This window comes from Rhinolophus sinicus, chromosome 11, assembly GCF_057876585.1.
Source record: "Rhinolophus sinicus isolate RSI-liver-muscle chromosome 11, RSI-T2T, whole genome shotgun sequence".
Lineage (NCBI taxonomy): Eukaryota > Metazoa > Chordata > Mammalia > Chiroptera > Rhinolophidae > Rhinolophus > Rhinolophus sinicus.
The window spans coordinates 12,752,435-12,770,695 of NC_142511.1; the positions used below are offsets into that span (position 1 = coordinate 12,752,435).

General features: G+C 44.1%; 1 protein-coding gene across 3 annotated transcripts in view; it reads left to right on the forward strand.

The window, feature by feature from the left end:
• The window catches only part of RGL1 (ral guanine nucleotide dissociation stimulator like 1), a 211,255-nt gene extending 194,272 nt beyond the window's left edge, over positions 1-16,983 (forward strand). For 2 of the 3 annotated variants that reach the window (XM_019738870.3, XM_019738786.3), the window contains exons 14-18: positions 2,154-2,243; positions 6,558-6,744; positions 10,498-10,752; positions 13,933-14,047; positions 16,520-16,844. In XM_019738870.3, the coding sequence (XP_019594429.3) occupies positions 2,154-2,243; positions 6,558-6,744; positions 10,498-10,752; positions 13,933-14,047; positions 16,520-16,707 (835 nt within the window). In that variant the 3' untranslated portion in view covers positions 16,708-16,844. Of the gene's footprint in view, positions 1-2,153; positions 2,244-6,557; positions 6,745-10,497; positions 10,753-13,932; positions 14,048-16,519 lie in introns of all 3 variants that reach the window. The other variant, XM_019738703.3, reaches the window with a different exon arrangement.
• Positions 16,984-18,261: the final 1,278 nt, after the last annotated feature.

Here is an 18,261-nt window from a genome sequence, read left to right on the forward strand (position 1 = left end):
TCTGGGGGGGGGGAAACCCAAGAATGTGACATGGGACAATTATTTGAAATTCCAATTTTAGTATCTACAAAGAAAGTTTTATGGGAACACAGCCCCATTCATTTCCATCTTATTTATGGTTGCTCTCACGCGTTAAAGGCAGAGTTAAGTAGTTGCGTCAGAGACCCTATGGACTGAAGAACCTGGAATACCTACTCTGGTCCTTTACAGAAAATATTTGCTGACCCCTGCTGTAGACCAGGGATTTTCTTGAACGTTTTCATCAGGGAAAGCAAAATCGACAGCAAATTAAGTATTTTGCCAATGAGGAAATGAGGTTTAGAGATGTATTATAACTAGTCAGTGATAGCGTTTGGGTTCAGACTCAGATCTCCCTGACTCTACAACCTAAGCTCTGAAGGGGACTGTGTAATGTCGAGCAAAGCACATAACTTCTATAAGCCTATTTTCTCATTTGAAAGGTAGGTGATTTCTGAGTTCTTTTTAAATCCCAGGGTAGATTGGTCCTGTTACATTAAAACAAAATCTTTGATTCAGAGTACTCATCAGTTGGTGAAGATTTTTTTTTTTTTTTTTTTTTTTTTTGCCATGTAGAAAACAAAGCGGTATTGTCTCTCTTCACATTTCCTGGTCTGATGATCAGTTTCTATGAGTTAAGCTTCCCTCTCTGTGTACATCCTTCTTACGTATGGAACACACAGCCCATGCTGGTTGGTGGTTTGATTCAGAAAGTTCAGGCTCAAATATCAGCTGTGTAATTGACTTGTTAACAATAGAAAGAATCTAGGTAAACATATCTCATTTTTTCTTGCTATTTATAAAAATTTCTACAGCTTATGTTAATATTTGAATAATTCCCATGTCAATGGATACTTCTACCTGCACACATCTTTAGGTTTAAAAAAAGTACACATAATTAGCAACTTACCACGTTAATATTCACCATACTTACTCTTCCTCACCTACCCAGAACCAAAACAAGTTTTCATAACAGACATTTCAAGTCAGATATAAATTCCTCTTGTGCTTATTCAAGTTATGTCTGTCTAGCACGTAGATGTCTGAATCTGGAGTGGTTTTAATTTAGGATGTTTTGGCAATTAGAAACTATAGTTATATATCATTATCAGTAATAATAACTGTCTGTGTCTATTCACTGATGAGTATATAGTTTACAAAAGTCTCTTCTTTCATTTTCCTTAGAGAAGAGTAAGTTGAACACATGTACGCACGTGTGTGTGTGTGTGCGGACACACACACACACACACACAGTAATAGGGAGATAGTGGAAAAGAGATGATTCTTCTGCTGGCCTCGCCGTGGGATGAGAATGATCAGGAAACAGAAAGAAGTCAGCCTTTGATGCTGCCACAGCACACAAATCCATGTTTGTTTGTTTTTTTAAGATTTTATTGGGGAAGGGGAATAGGACTTTATTGGGGTACAGTGTGTATTTCCAGGACTTTTTTTTTTTTTCCAAGTCAATTTGTAGTCCTTTCAATCTTAGTTGTGGTGGGTGCCTTTCAGCTTCAAGTTGTTGTCCTTTCAGTCTTAGTTGTGGAGGGCGCAGCTCAGCTCCAGGTCCAGTTGCCGTTGCTAGTTGCAGGGGGCACAGCTCACCATCCCTTGCGGGAGTCGAACTGCTGGCAACATTGTGGTTGAGAGGACGCGCTCCAACCAACTGAGCCATCCGGTAGGCAGCTCAGCTCAAGGTGCCATGTTCAATCTTAGTTGCAGGGGGCCGAGCCCACCATCCCTTGCGGGATTCAAGGAGTTGAACTGGCAACCTTGTGGTTGAGAGCCCACTGGCCCATGTGGGAATTTAACTGGCAGCCTTCGGAGTTAGGAGCATGGAGCTCCAACTGCCTGAGCCACCGGGCCGGCCCACAAATCCATGTTTTTGAAGCACGTGGACCTAACCAGCCTCAGTCCATATGCCAGTGGGGGAAAGAGGGGAGGAGGCACCTGTGTAAATTTGTAAAATTAGGTCATTAAGTTAAGTACCGTGTGACATTTGTGAAAGAACAACATAGTATTTATCTTTACTTTGAATAATCAGAGCCTTCCTCTAAAACACAACCAGTAAATCACGTGAACTCTCAAGTCACTCAATTCTCAAGCCCTGACCTCACATGCTTCCTTCTCTTCCCCAGCTATGCCCTCTCCTGTGAGATTGAAGCTGCTCCCGATGCCAGCGCCACCTCGCCCAAGCCTCGGAAGAGCATGGTGAAGAGGCTCAGCCTGTGAGTGTCGCCCGGGGGTTCTGGGGCCCTGAGAGGGTCCCATCAGAGTGGGGGAGAGGAAGCGTGTCCAACGCAGTTGCCTGGAGCCAGGGCGAAAAGGAAGAACAGTTCACTCACTTGTTAAATAGTTTGTCTTTCTGTCATGAGCTCACTGTGTACAGTATCTAAGTCCATTCATTCTTCTCCCCTGTTCTCTCTGGTCTGAGCCACCATCGTCTCCTGCCTGCACCCCTCCAGCAATACCCTTCCTGGCTTCCGGCCTCATCCTTGCCCCAACAGCCCATTCGCCACCAAATAGTCTGGTCGTCTCCTAAAATGTATACCAGATTATATCATTTCCTAGCTTAGAAGCCTTCAGGGGTTTTACTCTGAGATAGCCCCCGAACTCTTCCTCCTAGTTTTCTAGACCCTGCAGCATCTTCCCCCCGCCTTCTTGACCACCTTCCTCTCACCCAACACCCCTCGCTCACCAAGATCCAGCCCATCCTCCAGCCATCCTTCAACCACATCGTCTTGTTCCAGCTTCAGGGCCTTTGCAGTACGTGCTCCTTTGGCCTGGCATGCTCTGTCTGTGGCCAGCTCCTTCAGAAACTTGGCAGACATGTTGCCTCCTGAGAGAGTTGCTGTCTCCCCCAATCACTGTTGTACTGGCTGTTTCTTCCGGTGGCATGTAAGCCCCCTGAAAGCAAGAACCTTAGCCAGCATACTCGTGGCTGTACGTGCAGCTCTGTGCCAAGCATGCAGGAGGCCCACAGCTCAGTTCATACCCGTCTTCCTTGGAGTAAAATGCAGAGTCCTGACAGTGGCCCTCACAGCTCTCCAGGATCTGCAGCATCACCCCAGCCCCACCGGCCTGTCCCATACCTGTCTGTCCTCGTCTTTCCCCGCTCACTCTACTCTGCGCACTCCAGCTACCCAGACCTCCCTGCAAACGCTGGGCATGCTCCATGTTTATTTGCCATTTCCTCTACTTAGAACACTGATCCCCCAGACGTCCCTCACTCCCTTCAGATCTCTGATGAATCTGCACCCTCGGTGACCCTTCCCTGACCACCTTATTAAATACCATAACCTATCCCCCTGACCTGCCCTTCATACCCTGTCTCACCTCTGCCTACTTAGTGTTTCTCCACTGCATTCATCTCCATCTGATATACCCCGTGTTGCGCGAGTATGTCTATCTAGAATGCAGACTCTACAAAGACAGGCATTTATATCTGTTTTTTGTTTATTGCTATATCCCTAGATATAGAATGGTACCCGGCACATATAGTAGGTAGTTAATAAATATTTATTGAATGAATAAGTTGAGCCTTGTGCCAACACTATTCTACGAGCAATAATACAGATATTCCTCATCCAATCCACAAAACAACCTAAGTGGTAGGTCCTACTGTTAGATCCATTTTATAAACCAGGAAACTGAGGCACAGACAGGGTAAATAGTATGCTAATTGGAGGACCTGGATTCAAACCCAAGATTTGGCTTTAGACCCAAGGCTATAACTTTTTACCAGACTGTCTCTTAGAAAAATGGTTTCTGAAAGAAGATAGGAAGGAAAGATGGAATGGGAGATAAAAAGTGGAGGAAGAGAGAAGATGAGGGAGAGAAGGAAGAAAAGAAGGAAGAGAGAAAGGATGAGAAGGAAGGGAGGAAAGAAAGAGAGACTGTTGGTGTCATTGGAACTTGTGCTTTGATTGTAGCAATTTTTATACAAGAGCCTTAGGAAAACCTAATCTCTGTCTTCAAGTTGATCTCTTAGACATTCTACTCGGAAAGACATTAGATTAATGAATCTAATGAAAGCTAAAGAGGTTAGTTCAAGGAAACAAGGGTTATCACTTGATTAATAAGTTTGTTTTTCTCTTTTGAAGACATATACCTGTGTCTGATGTTGTGGGCGACACATCTGCCTTGACCAGGGACAAGCAAGAAGTGATTAGGGAACATTGGGCAGTGTTTTCATGGCAGAATAGACTTGGGTGCCATGCTGACCTCACACATCCCAACTCCACCAGTTTCCTGTGTGAATTTCTGTTTTGTCACTTGTGAGATGAGAATGATAGTGCCTGCCTCAGTGGGTTGTTGTCAACACTAGTGGGGTTGTCACACTCCTAAAACAGTGCTTACTTCTCAATGGATTCCTAAAAAGCTACCATTATTTTTTTATGGAACAACTTTTGGTTATTACCTTTTTTTTTTTTTTTTTTTTTTTGGGTCAGGATGCTGACTGTTTCCGTGGGTTATTGATACTTCCCAGCACTGTCTCTCCACATACCTCAACAAGTCACACTGAGCTATGGAGGCAGGGATGCCATATTAACTTGGATATTGTCATGTTTCCAATGTAGCATATACATGCCTTTACTGGGTGTGGATGCGCGATGTCCTGCTTTCAGAAGCTGCTCAGGCTTCTACCTGGTATCAGGTGATAATGAGGCATTAGTTTTAGAATCTTCTCAGCCACCATCTCTTCAGATTGGTCTCTGTTCAATCCTCTCAATTGGTTTCTTCTGGAACTCTCTTATAACAGGCATTTCTTACTCCATTCTCCATGTCTTTTTAACCTCTTATTTTCCATGTGTTTATATTTTGATGCTGATTTCTAAAAATTTTCTTTAGATCTATCATCTAGTTCACACTTTTTTTCTTCAACAGTTATTTAATCTTTACACTGAGTTTTTAATTGACATAAGTACATTTTTCATTCTAGAAGTGAATTTTTTTTCAAATTATCGTTCTGTTCTTTTTTCAGACTGTCTTGCTCTTAACTCCTGCTTTAATTTCTTATCATATGTCTTTAGTATTTTTAAACATAGTTATTTTGTATTTTGGCCCATGGTAGACACTCAAATATTTGTTGAATGAATGAAAAAATTATTAGTGTCTTTCTGACAGTTTCTGTATCTGAAGTTCTCGGGAGTCTAAACCTACTGTTTGTTATGCTTTGGGCAGGATATTTTCTTGTGTGTATGTTTTGTTTTTTATTGAAGTTTATTGGGGTGACAATAGTTAGTAAAGTTATATAGGTTTCAAGTGTACAATTCTGTAATACATCATCTATATATCACATTGCGTGTTTACCACCCAGAGTCAGTTCTCCTTCCTTGACCATATATTTGATCCCGTTTACCCTCATCTACCACCTCTCTCCCCCCTTACCCCTTGGTAACCACCTAATTATTGTCTACGTCTATGAGTTTTTGTTTCTTTGTCTTCTTACTTTCTTGCTTTCAGCTTTATATCCCACATATCAGTGAAATCATGTGTGTGTTTTGCAATTTTGTACTTTGAGCTCATCTTTATCAGGGAATTCTCTGCAGCCTGGGTTGAACGTTTATTCCTCCAGAAAGACTTTTTTAAAAAAATTCTAATTCCCTAGGAGTATCACTGGCCTGAAATTCCTGGTTCCTAGACCACTTGTGTAGCAAATCTGAGTGAGCTGCTGGCCAGGATCACACATAATTTCAGGGAGACATTTATCTTTCACGCAAGCTCAGACCAAGACAGACAAGCTTCCTTGTTGTCTTCCTGTGCCAATAGGAAGATATTTTTCCCTAGCCCGTCTTTTTACTAAGGGTACAGCCCTTTGAGGGTCCTGGCTCTAGATAAGGGGGACTGAGTTCCAACTCCCCACCTTAAATAAACAGCAGCCCTCATCTTTGGGCTGCATATGTGTTAAGATCCACGTCCCTAGTTTGCCAGGATTGGAACCTCCCACTCCCCAACCAAAGCAGGTGCAGAATTAGCTCACATGCTTCTGGTTTTCAGTTCCCTTTCTGTTTCTGGCCTGTAGGGATTTTCCTTACTGTCTTGCATGCACAACTTTTTTAAAAAATTCAATGTTTCTGATCTAGTTTTAGAGTGAAGGGGTCTAGGTTATTGTAGTTCATCAGATTGTTGGAACAGAACTTTTCCTCCTGGGTTTTTTTGTCCAACAAGTGCCAGCCTTCTTCTTCAACCTCATGGAGTTCATCTTATGGGGGGAAGTGACAGGGTGTGAGGATGGTATTTTGATCCTGCCAAAGTGGTCCATACATTATTAAAAAATGGAGAACCCTTGACCTAGAAAGATTTTCGATTAATGTAGCCCTTCATTCAGCTGAGCAAACTGTGTGTTCTTGGAGGTTGGAAATAACCTGTTTGGACAAGATGTTTACTATGATCTGTTAGAAGCTTTACAGCAGATGTTTTCCTAAAATAATAATGGCAGGGCATGCGAGATTGAGAAAACATCAAGGACTTAATTCACACAAATACCGGTGTATGCACAGATTTGTAAGTCTGAAGGCCTGGCATTATGTTTTCTGCAGACTGTTTCTGGGGTCAGACATTATCACCAGTAGCACGCCCACCAAGGAGCAGCCCAAGTCCACTGCCAGTGGGAGCTCTGGCGAAAGCATGGACTCCGTCAGTGTGTCATCGTGCGAGTCAAACCACTCAGAGGCTGAGGAGAGCTCTATCACGCCCATGGACACACCTGATGAGCCTCAAAAAAAGGTATCGACTTCACCCCTTTGCGCAATTCCCAATGCAGGCACATGACACAGTGTTTGCCACATGGGGTCCGTCTGTCTGCAAGTTTATCACTCTAGAGTATTTTGAAAGTCATGTTTTTAAGAGGTGTCAAAAGCAGAGTTCTGTCTGGGGACTCGTTCCTTATAGAAACAGGTCTAAAAGCAATGAGCATGTTAGTTTTTTCATCTAGCCTTTGAAATACCGCTCTGTACCCACATCCAAAGGCCACGGAAGGATTGTAACCTGTAACATGAGCTACACTTTATTTAGGAGATGGAGGATCTTCTTTGAAGGAGCAAAAAGTCAAGGTACAGAGACGTGTTTAGCTTCTTGATGTCATAACTTGTCTTAGCCAAGCTCGTACCACAATAATGTTACATAGCAAACGACTCCACAACTCAGTGACTTCGAACAACAACCATTTATTCTCTGTCATGCACTGCAGGCTGGTTGATTTGGGTTGCACTTGGCCTCAGGCTATGGTGTGGCTCAGGTCTGCCGTACCTGCCTTTCATTCCTTTTTGGAGTGTGGGCTACCGGGGCCAAGCTTTTAGCATGCTAAGATGGATGCACAAGAGGGCAATCGCAATCCCGGAAGCACGTATCAAGTTTTCACTTGGGTCATATCTACCAACATTTTATTGGCCAAAGTAAATCATGTGGCCAAATCCCACATAAAAAAATACGGCAGGGAGCTATGTTCCACTTCTAGGGGGAGGACTGTGGGGTCACAGGGCAAAAGGCATGGATACAGAGGAGGCGAAGGAAGTGGTAACAATGATACAATCTGCCATGTCCCTCCCCTGCTCCCCAAAGGAAAGTGATGAGAGCTGATGAAAGAATTCCCATAGAGAGTTTCCATTTTCTATGGCTGCATAAACAAATGAAAAGAAAACAGAAGATCCATCTTAATCTTCTGTACACATCTGCTTCAATCTTTTTGGTCAAGGAGCTTGAATAAGAGTTGTCAACTTTGAGGCGACTAGAATTCACACCGTTTTGGGGACAGCCAAACTTGCTCCGTCAGTGACTTCTGGCCCCTTCGGCTAAGTGAGGTAGAGTGTTGGTAGCCATTCCTTCATTTTGTGTGTATGTATTTTGCAAGAGGCACTGTGTGCTGTTTCACACTGTGTTATAAGTGACAGCAGCGATCTCGGAACCCTCAAGTGACCTTGTCACAAAGCAGCCAGTGCAGGAAGAGCACCACACGAGGACTCACAGGCAGTGATAACTCAGGTGCGGTCCCCGCTGCATTCCTCACCTTTCGGCTTTGAAATCCAGGGAACAGTCTCCAAATATTAAGGAAAATCTGTAAACGCACAGTTGTTCTCTCAGGCATGTTCCCTAAACCAGTGGTGGGATCATTCTCCACAACCTGACATTCAGCATTGAATTAGTCAAAAGCTGGAGTGAAGTCTCATTACTCACCCGTTGACAGCTTCTGCTCTGTAGGCCCCTTTTCTGGTAACGGACATTGTGCAGAAGTGACAACCCAAGTGCTGCCCACATCTCTGGGGGATTCCTGCCTGTCCAGGAAGGGGATGGAATCGCATTCACACCTGTTAAAGCTACTCAAGCCCAGTGTGTGTCGTTTGCACACTCCTTGCTCCGTCCTTTTTGTCTCCTCCTATATCAATGCTTTAATTTCTTGCACAAGTCATGAATTTCCACTCTTTGGATGAACCTACTCAGAGTTATGAATTTCTAGTTTTAAAAATGAGTTAATTGAATTGGATGCAAGTAGTTGCTGGGCTACAAAATCCCCAAATGCTAACTGGAAAGGCTTCAGTTCCCCTGCTCACTGCACAGCTGGCCTGGATGTCCTCCCCAGTCCCTTTCGACTCAGAGATCCTGCAGCCCTCCAGACTGCCCCCCTGCCCGCCCCACCAGCTACCCTGTGAGGCCACTCTTTCTAGTGAAATGTCACTTCACCCCTTTTTCTTCATCCCCCCCGATCATGATTCCTAAGCATTGATTTTCACACTTGTTCCTTACAGTAAATTCGCAATAAGAATTTGGGGGCTGCTCCGGTGGTTGGCTTAGAGCTGCTAGAACCCAGGCATCTTCAAGGCTTTATTTACTTATAAATGTCATTAAAATCATGGAAAATCCAACAAAGGGAAATGAATTTATATGGAGGAAAAGGCAGGTGACAATATCAAACCAATAATTGGAAAATGGACCTCTTAACTACTGTGTGGTACACCTGCAAACAAAGTGAGGCTGTTAAAATTACCCCCCTTCCGTTAGCCCTCAAATTGAGCCACTAGTTGGTTCATTTGGGGACATAAGAAAAGAAATATAACTAAACCATATTATGATAGAGCGAACCACAGTTAGACTCCTGCGTATCAGAGTTGGAACATCAGCTTTCTGGCTCTAATGAAACTAATCATGTGGTAGAATTTAATGTGGAGTTATGCCATTGGAAGAAGTCCAAAGGCAATGCAATAAAGTAGACTCCATTTTACGTGGAAGCCAGAGCATCAGAAAGCTAAATTTCTGTACTGTTTCCATGGACAGGTAGACCGGTATGAAAGACATTAATGCGATTTATTTTTAAATGATTTCCAGATTATTTTATAGGATTGAGTGGTATAATTGGCTTACCTCATTCTGAGAAATTATTTCTAATTTTCTACAAAATTAATTGATGTTTAAAAGGCTTCAGGTTAACGACTTCTGGGAGCATCACCCAGTGAGTTCTGGGCGTCCTAATTCTGTCATAACTGGTAGTGCACATAAGATAACTATGTAATTAATCAGAAAAGCACATTAACTCTAGCACCGCATTCCTTAATTATTCTTGACGTACAACGTGAAAATGTGTACAGTTGGTTCTAGAAGCATATAAAGTGCTAGAGCCTCTCACAGGCTGTGCTCTCTTGGGCAAGCCCCTCTGTTTCTTTGAATCTTGTTTCCCTCATCTTTACAACGTTCTGCATTTTGTTGACAGGGTATATGAAAGCTCATCACAAACCTCACAGTGATAGCCTCACTGAGGGATGAAATACTGTGTTCATTCACCACGTTATTATCCCCCGCAGTCTGGGCCTTGGCTATGCCGTTGCTTGGTAACCCTGGCCATGGGAGTCAGGAAACTTGGGAGCATGGCCTGGTGGTGATGTCTGCAGTTTTCTCTCTGGCCTCAGGTTCCTCCTTAGTAGAAAGGCAATGGGGCCAGGTGACCTCCAGCGGCCTTTTCAGGACTAATGTTCCATGAGGAGCTTGTACAATCTGTGGTCCTTATTTTAGAAACTTCTAAAAATATTGACATTTCTCTCCTGGTACAAAGTCTGAGTGCAAAGTGGAATCAGGATAGAAATGAGTTTTGAGGGCATGTCAAGCATCATTCTCGCTCAGGGCAGTAGGACTGGATAAACTGTTGGTACTCCTGCCCTGTAAGCTCCTGACTCCCCTCCGGAGCCCGTGTTGCCTCTGGTTTCGGTATCTGCTGCCATCTGCTGGTTCAATTCCTTAAGAGCAGCTAAAAGCTAGAAGTGACAACCACCTTGCCTCACGGAGGGATCTAGAGTGATTGGGTCAAATACCCAGTCACTGATAGGCACCTGCCATGGGGGTACTTGCCTCAGAGACAACACACGTGTGGGCGGTTGTGGAGGAAATGACTGAAGTTTATTAATGGCAACATCTCTGCTTTGAAAGTGGGGAAGCACAGTGTCGGCCACAGTTCTAACAGTCCCGTTGCCTTCTGCGGTTTGCTTCCTCTTCCAGCTCTCGGAGTCGTCCTCCTCCTGCTCCTCAATCCATTCCATGGACACGAATTCCTCAGGGATGTCGTCCTTAATCCACCCTCTCGCCTCCCCTCCATCCTGCAACAACAACCCCAAAATCCACAAGCGCTCCATCTCGGTGACGTCCATTACCTCCACCGCACTGCCCCCCGTGTACAACCAGCAAAACGAAGACACGTGCATCATCCGCATCAGCGTGGAGGACGACAACGGCAACATGTACAAGAGCATCATGGTGAGGCGGCCAGGCCGACCCCGGGGTCCACGCGGGGTCAGCGCCTACGTGCGCGTGCAGGCGAATGACCAAGGCCCATGTTTCCCTGTGCGCGTACATTGAAAGATCCACACACCAACAGGGCATAGAGGGTGTCATGTTTTCTTCTTAACATTTGCTAAAATTTACTCGTCCAGGTCAGTGTCACCCTTTTCGAAACTATCAACTAGGGTGACTATCTCACTCTATTCCAGGGAAGACGCCACTGCTGCACACCGACTTCTCGGAAGTCTTCCTGTAGAATGACACGTGTGGGTTTATAATTGGATGGCCATGCAGTCTTAGCAATGTCCTCCGTGGTGGCCCATTGTTCTTTCAATCGTTTAGAATCAAACTCAGTCAAGTGGATGATCAAGCTGGAAATACAGTTTGAGTCCACGAGGAACGATGTTTACAAATCAATGAGACTGACCTTTCTGAGCTTCCTGTAGAAACTGTGTTTCTGAGTACAGTCCCAAAACTGTTGTGAATAGCGGCAGTCTTTCTGGAATACAGAGCTTCTCTCCGTAATCACCTTGTTGTGAAAGGTCCCGTGTGTTTATTATAAGAATAAACTCGTTAGTTTATTGGATATAATCACATATTAAAAAGCAGATTCTCCTTTGCAGTAAAACCCCACAGGTCATTCTACGTCTCTCCTCATGTTCATCACTTGCCATCTTTGAGGGCACACCAAGTGCTGGCCAGCTCAGCTCTGAATATGATGTGGTCACACAGAGAAGCGATCTTCTATTGTTCTAAAGGAAAGCTTTCCTAAAGCATTCATTGAATCCACAAAATATTTCTTGAACTTGGTTGTGTATTAGTCATTGGACCAGGCTCTGGGGATGGGGAGATGAATGAGACATTTCTGTCTATGAGGAACTTAACAATCAAAAGGAAGATTACAAAGCGTTATTCAAAATGTACTAAATACTCTAACAGAGGTCAGATCAGGTTGTAAGGGAGCTACTAGATACTTAAAATTACAAGTAAGGCTCCCATTATACCAGGGGTGCCAAAAAAAGTACAAGTGGACACTTTGGTCAACGTTGCTCAAGCAGTAGTTCGCCGTAATCAGAAGTGTCTGGACGCTGATGGTAACCACTTTGAGCACCTCTTGTAACTGCAGATGTCACACGTGACTTGTATTCATCTTTTGTCATCAGTATATATTGAATATTACAGTTTTAATACAGTTTTCCTTTCTTAAAATGTGTACACATTTTTTGGCACTCCCTGTATATATGTAAGTATATATGTACACACACACACACACACACACACACACACACACACACACACACACAGGACAGTGCTGGTTCAGTATATCAGCATATGGGTTCATGATTGAGCTGTTAATACTAATTGTGATCATTAGCTCCCTCTGCAGCTTTTGGGGTACAAAGTCCGTAGTACAAAGCACTAAAGGAAAGCCCTTGGCCATCACATCCTCATTTGGACGCACCTGGGGAAGTTCAAAGTAAAGAAAATAAGGGTAGCCTGGCTTTTTCCTTAAGTAGGTTTCAAGTTGACAGCTTAACCCAACGTGAACCACCTTAGCACAACTTCCGTCCCCAAGTGGTGTCCTTTCTTCTTTAGTTTATGTTCCTCGTCTGGTCCACTTTGATCCAGCTGTGGAAGTATTGCCTTTAGACTATCAAACAACATATTTTCCTTCTTTAAAATTGTGTGTGCCTCTCTTTCACCCTTGTAAATGGATCTGCCAGATGTTTTGGTAAGAGACAGAGGAGCAAGGTCTTTGTCACTTACAAGGACCCCATTGTAACGCATGTTGTTTATTGAATCACAAATGCCAGCTGCTGCCCCTGACCGGAGGGAGACATCTGGGTCCAGCCATCCTCCGACGTACAATGACAGAGTTCCCTGGAGGAAATTAGACTTGTTTGTTTTTGTGCTTGTCTCGCCTCTTACCTCCTAATGAGAACAGCCTTTATTTTTAAGTAAGAATCATCGGTGTTTTCTCTTGCTTTCTTTCAATTTAAAGAAATCGTCCACAGGATGGTACACAAGTCAGCCCGCTTTTCCTGAAAGGGAAAAAGATGGCTGGGGAGAGACTCCGAATTGGTGGGGGGAAGAAACTTTACTTGTACTTAAAAAAAAAAAGTCAAATTTATTATTTTTAAACACTTAGCTGATTGTTAAACACTTAGAAGCATAATTTGCAAATAGTTATGTACACAGATCTTAAGGGTTCAGTTCTTTGGGTTTTGATAACTACCTAGCCCTATAAATCTATATATCTATATATCTATATGTATTCCTCTTTCTATAGTTATACATGTAACCACCACCCCAAGTCTAGATAAAGAACATTTTTCATCCTTCCAAAAATTCCCTTGTGCCCTTCTACTCAATCCCCTCTTACCTGGTTCAGGTTCAGGATCAGGTTCAGGTAAAGGTTAGTTTCCTGACACCACAGGTTAGTTCAGCCTGGTTTTGAGAGAATGGACTCCTCCAGGATGTCATCTTTTGTGTCTGGTTTCTTTGGCTCAACACGAGGTTGCTGAGATTCATCCCCATTGTTGCATGAGGCAGTTCTTAGTTCCTTTTAGCTGCTGAGTATTGTTCTATTGTGAATATACTACAATTCCTTGATCCATTGCCCTGTTTCCTGTTGATGGTGATTCAGGTTTTTTTAGCTGTGATGAATAAATCTGCTATGAACATTTGCACATAAGTCCTCTTGCGGACATATGTTTCCATTTCTCTTGGTAAATACCCATGAGTAGGATTACTGGGTCATAGGGTTACTTGTGTTTTTTGAAATAGTCACCAGTGCCAGGGATGGATAATTTTGGCCCAAGACTGAAAATGCTATACATTTTCACAATACCCTCACATATCTTCTTTCCCAGGAACCTCAACAAGTGCGAGGGAGATAGGCACAGCACACCTTCTCTGATTTTAATAGAGGAAGATACTGTGACACTAGATGACAGAGACAGTAGATGACCCATCATCCTTTGTTTATGCAGAGTGAAGCCAGGACGAGGGCCAGGAGTTCTGGCTCTTGGTCCTGTTCTCATTCCACTGGGCCATTTCTCCCAGCAAGTCTTGTACAAGAAAAAGAGGGTCAGGAGAACTCTTTCAGGAAACATGAAGCTAAATACTTTCCAAACCAATCCATTATCTTTACAGTTGACGAGCCAGGATAAAACCCCCGCTGTGATCCAGAGGGCGATGCTGAAGCACAATCTGGACTCGGACCCAGCGGAGGAGTACGAGCTGGTCCAGGTCATCTCGGAGGACAAAGGTGGGCACGTTTTCTTCATCCTCGCGCCTTCCAGCAGGTCGCCCCAATTTTAGAAGTTAGAAAATGGATACAATGCTAGTGTTTAAATGGAACCACACGAGGTTTTTAATTGTGCAAAGGTGGAGTTGTGTGGGGAACCATGCCATCACCTCACTTGTGGAATTAAGAGTTTCAACTGCTCCCCCGACCCCCCAACCACCCTTGTTATTTCTGCAGTTTTGCTGAGGATTCCTCCTGCCTGTTCTTTGTAAGCGTCTCTCCCTATGTCAGGAGGCAGGGTAGTTGCGAGACTGTTGGATCTTTACAGGTGGCCACACATCTCCTGTACCCAGTGACGTGGGCCTAAGTTATGTGTGGACCTGAAATGTAGCAGTTCCTGTAGTAATTTCTCGTTGTTTCAGTTCATCGTTCCTGAGAAGGTTATAAGCTTGTCTTTCGTGATTGATCTTTAAGGGGCAAAAGCTTCTAACTCCAGAAGGGTCTTTACCTCACACTTATTGAGGCAAAGCACTGGTAATCTATAAAATGTGTCAGTATGCCTAGGAGCCATTATTTAAAGAAATTATTTTTATGAAAACTCTGGGCAAATAATCACCCTGAATATACTTATTTACTCATTTGAATTGGGGGCATATTTGTTGAGAGGAAGAGACAAGCTGCTGGATAACTCCTCTATACCCTGTCACATCACAGAAAGTGACTTAATCAGAGCAAGTCTCATCTCCAAGTGCAGCAACTATTGTGGAATGAGGCCAACCCTGTCCGCTGGTCAGCCCAACGATGACCAATGCAAGTGTCTTCTTAGTGCCGGGCTGCTCACCAACAAGCTGCCCCCACATAAAGGAAAAGAAGAATTACACAAGTTGGGGGTTGGGAAGGGAGCAGCTATTCACCCTCCATTTACCAACAAATCACCCAGGCCTGTATGCTGGGTCCAGAGGAGACTGGCCAAAATTAGAATAGTACTTTTTCTGAGAGATGAAAAGCTATTGCCTCTGAGAAAATGCTTTTTCAACTACCTCTTGGAAGTTTTCCCATTCATTCAGCTGAACCCTAGCTTGTGGGGTAAACCTTTCTCAGTGATAGCTTTTAATGTAGTTACAGTTAAAATTCTAAGCCTAAAACGTGGTCTCTTGAGTTTTACCATGTTGCCGACAACACATCAAGGTGAAGCCGGTGGGTCTGAAGACCCAGGAATCCCGAGGGGCATCCTGGGCCCAGCTTGGTTCACCCCTGAGTGGTCTTGGGTGGGCTGCTTGACCTCCCCGGGCCTTGGTCCTTAGGTAGCTAAATGGAGACACTGCCCCACTGGTTCCTCATACATCACGGGGCGATTGCATACATCACGGGGCGATTGCAAAGATAACGGGAAACAATGTGCCCGGAAGTGCTTGGAGCTATGTTAAGTGACATATGCGTAGCTGTGAGGTAAATGATTACTGACCCAGGAATATGTGGGCAGGAGATTGGAGACACTTTAAGGGAGTCATTCTTGATGGAACATTTGTGCAAAACATACCAGCGTCACTTAGAACCTGATGGCATCAGTGTTACTGTAGAAATCTCCGCGTTTGAAGTTAATATAGGTTAACTTAACCCAGTTCCAAAATCGGATTCCTCGACTGGTTGCCACCCCTATTCCACTGCCTCAGAGCTAGACTTGCACATTTTACCTTTTTTTTAAATTCCCTGTTTATTTTTAAATACCCAGTATGCCTGAGCGCTAAAAAGTATACGCCTTCTTTCAAAAATAAAAAGTGGATTAGAATAAGTTTACTTGATAATTTCCTATAATACTCTGGAATGGCCCTGGTTCAGAAATTGCAGCTATCTCATTGGGAATGATTGAAATCAACAACAGTTTAAATGTTAACAGATATACACTCTCTTATATGGATACTGTTTAATATTTAAATTCAAGCTCTTGATGCAGCAAGTCCTCAAAAGGAATAAAATATTGGTTTGATTTGGGATTACTTCAAAAAGTATTTCAATATTCCAAGTAAAGAGTTCTGGGAAACGCTGTAGATTTTCTCCTTTTTCCCCATATCATTGGGTTCTCTTAGTCTCTGAGAAAAGCTGCATATTGGAGTAGAAAATGGACTACGGGAGGAAGGAGACCTGGGTTCTAGTCCCACTTCTGCAGTTTACTGTGCTCTCGGGAATGTCATTTACATTCTCCTGGGCTCTGCTTCCCACTGCACTTTCTTCCAGCTAAAACATTCTGCGTTTGAGCATTTAGTTTATGGGTTGAATTTCTAAACTCGTATCTCTGCTTAGTTTTTTAAAAATTGGCATTGAGAAGCTGTTGGAACCAGTGGTTTGGGGGGTCCTCATGTCCAACTCAACTCACATTCCGGGGACAGAGGGCTGTAGTCCCATCCTCGCGTCTGAGCAAAGTCTCCCCCTGCCTCTGTCAGCACTGCTCTGACTTACACACACTGGTACCTTCTCTTTCCTTATCGTTTTTAGAACTTGTGATCCCAGACTCGGCAAATGTCTTTTATGCCATGAACAGCCAAGTGAACTTTGACTTCATTTTACGCAAAAAGAACTCCATGGAAGAACCAGTGAAACTGCGGAGCCGGACCAGCTTGACCTTGCCCAGGACAGCTAAACGGGGCTGCTGGAGCAACAGGCACAGCAAAATCACCCTCTGAAGGGAGGGACCAATGGCCCCTTGCTTGCCAAAGGCACCGTGGGGCTGAGGACAGGCCGTGGTGATTGCAGCTACCATCCAGTGTTAGAGGATCGTTGGTGAAGCCAGCAGGTGCTTACTGAGAACCGCTGGCGCGGGAGGTACTGTGAGGTGCATTGTGGGGGAATGGGAGAGGAGTTTGGCACGAAAAGGATGAATGATTCATTGACTCTCTTTGACCTATTTTGACTGAAATGCAAAATTATCCACATTTATAAATATATATATATTACACATATTTGGTATGTATGTGTGTGTATATATCTATCTATATATAAGTATATGAGGGACTTATAGGATTTTCTGGACTATGGAAAAACAAATTTGCACAATGGCCCGGGAAGTTGAGGTCACTTTCTACAGGGAAATAGAAGGAACTGAGAACCTAGTCTCATACCTTCCAAGCAAATGGATTCAGTCCTAGGAATACGGCGTGTCCTTTCTTCCAGTATTAGGAGAAGTCCAAACTATTCTCATAAAGGGATAGGATGACTTTCTCAACGAAATGCCACCGGAAGAAAACAACTGCAGAGGCTGGAACTGCCACAGGCTGAATGAAAGGCCACTTTGGAAAGGGTTTGGATGAGCCAGTGGCTTTGGACCTCTGCCTTCATCCAGTGCTTTCTGCTACCCCAGGCGGGTGGGGGATGGGGCTTGGAGGCCCAGTCCACCCCCTGACATTTCTGGAGTCAACACAAGTCTATTTTGATTTCTGGCAACAGCACTGTGTATCTAAGAGCATATCACAGTCATGAGGGCACCAGGAGCCACGCTCTTTGGTAACTTTTCAGCCAGAAAAGAAATCGCCAAAGGATGGTGACTCATGGGGGCTCTGTCTCCAAGGGCCCCCATCATGGCCTTTTCCGATTGCCTTTGCATGTAAAACGCTCTGTCTGGAGCCTTTCGCCATCTGGATCAGAGTACCTCTATGTTATGTGCAATTTGTTCCTCAGGTGTAGAAATTTCTACTGCGATCTACTCTTCTGTGATCATTTTGAGCCTGTGAAAGGTTTCGACACAGCGGTTTCTGTCAGTCGCCCCTCGGAAGGTTTCCCTGCTGACAGCAGTGCCCCGTTGTAGTTTGTAATTTTTATAGCATCACTGTGCCTCGTCATGGGGAGAGGAGTGGGGCTGCGTGTATGACCTAATCACTTCTGAAGAGGGACATTCTTCCAGATGGAATCAGTAACAGTTTGTTCCCCTCCCTCCACCCCCGCAGGTCCCCACACTTGCTATCACAGTGTCACTGTTAAGTGGCATTTTTGTCTCTAGTAATACCCTCTCCTTTCCAAATCCGAGCTGTACTGGGGTTGGAACTAAAAAGCCATAGGTGGGATGTTGACATGTATAAGAAGCACTTTTCAAAATGTCACCCTTTTTTAAGAAACAAATTCTCCAAATCCCCGTTTTTATCCCCAAAATAAAGAGAATGAAGCCAGATGTGAAGTGTAGATTATCACGTGGAGCTTTTCTTTCTCCCCATCATCCTGTGAGGCGGCTCCCAGAGGTGACCGTG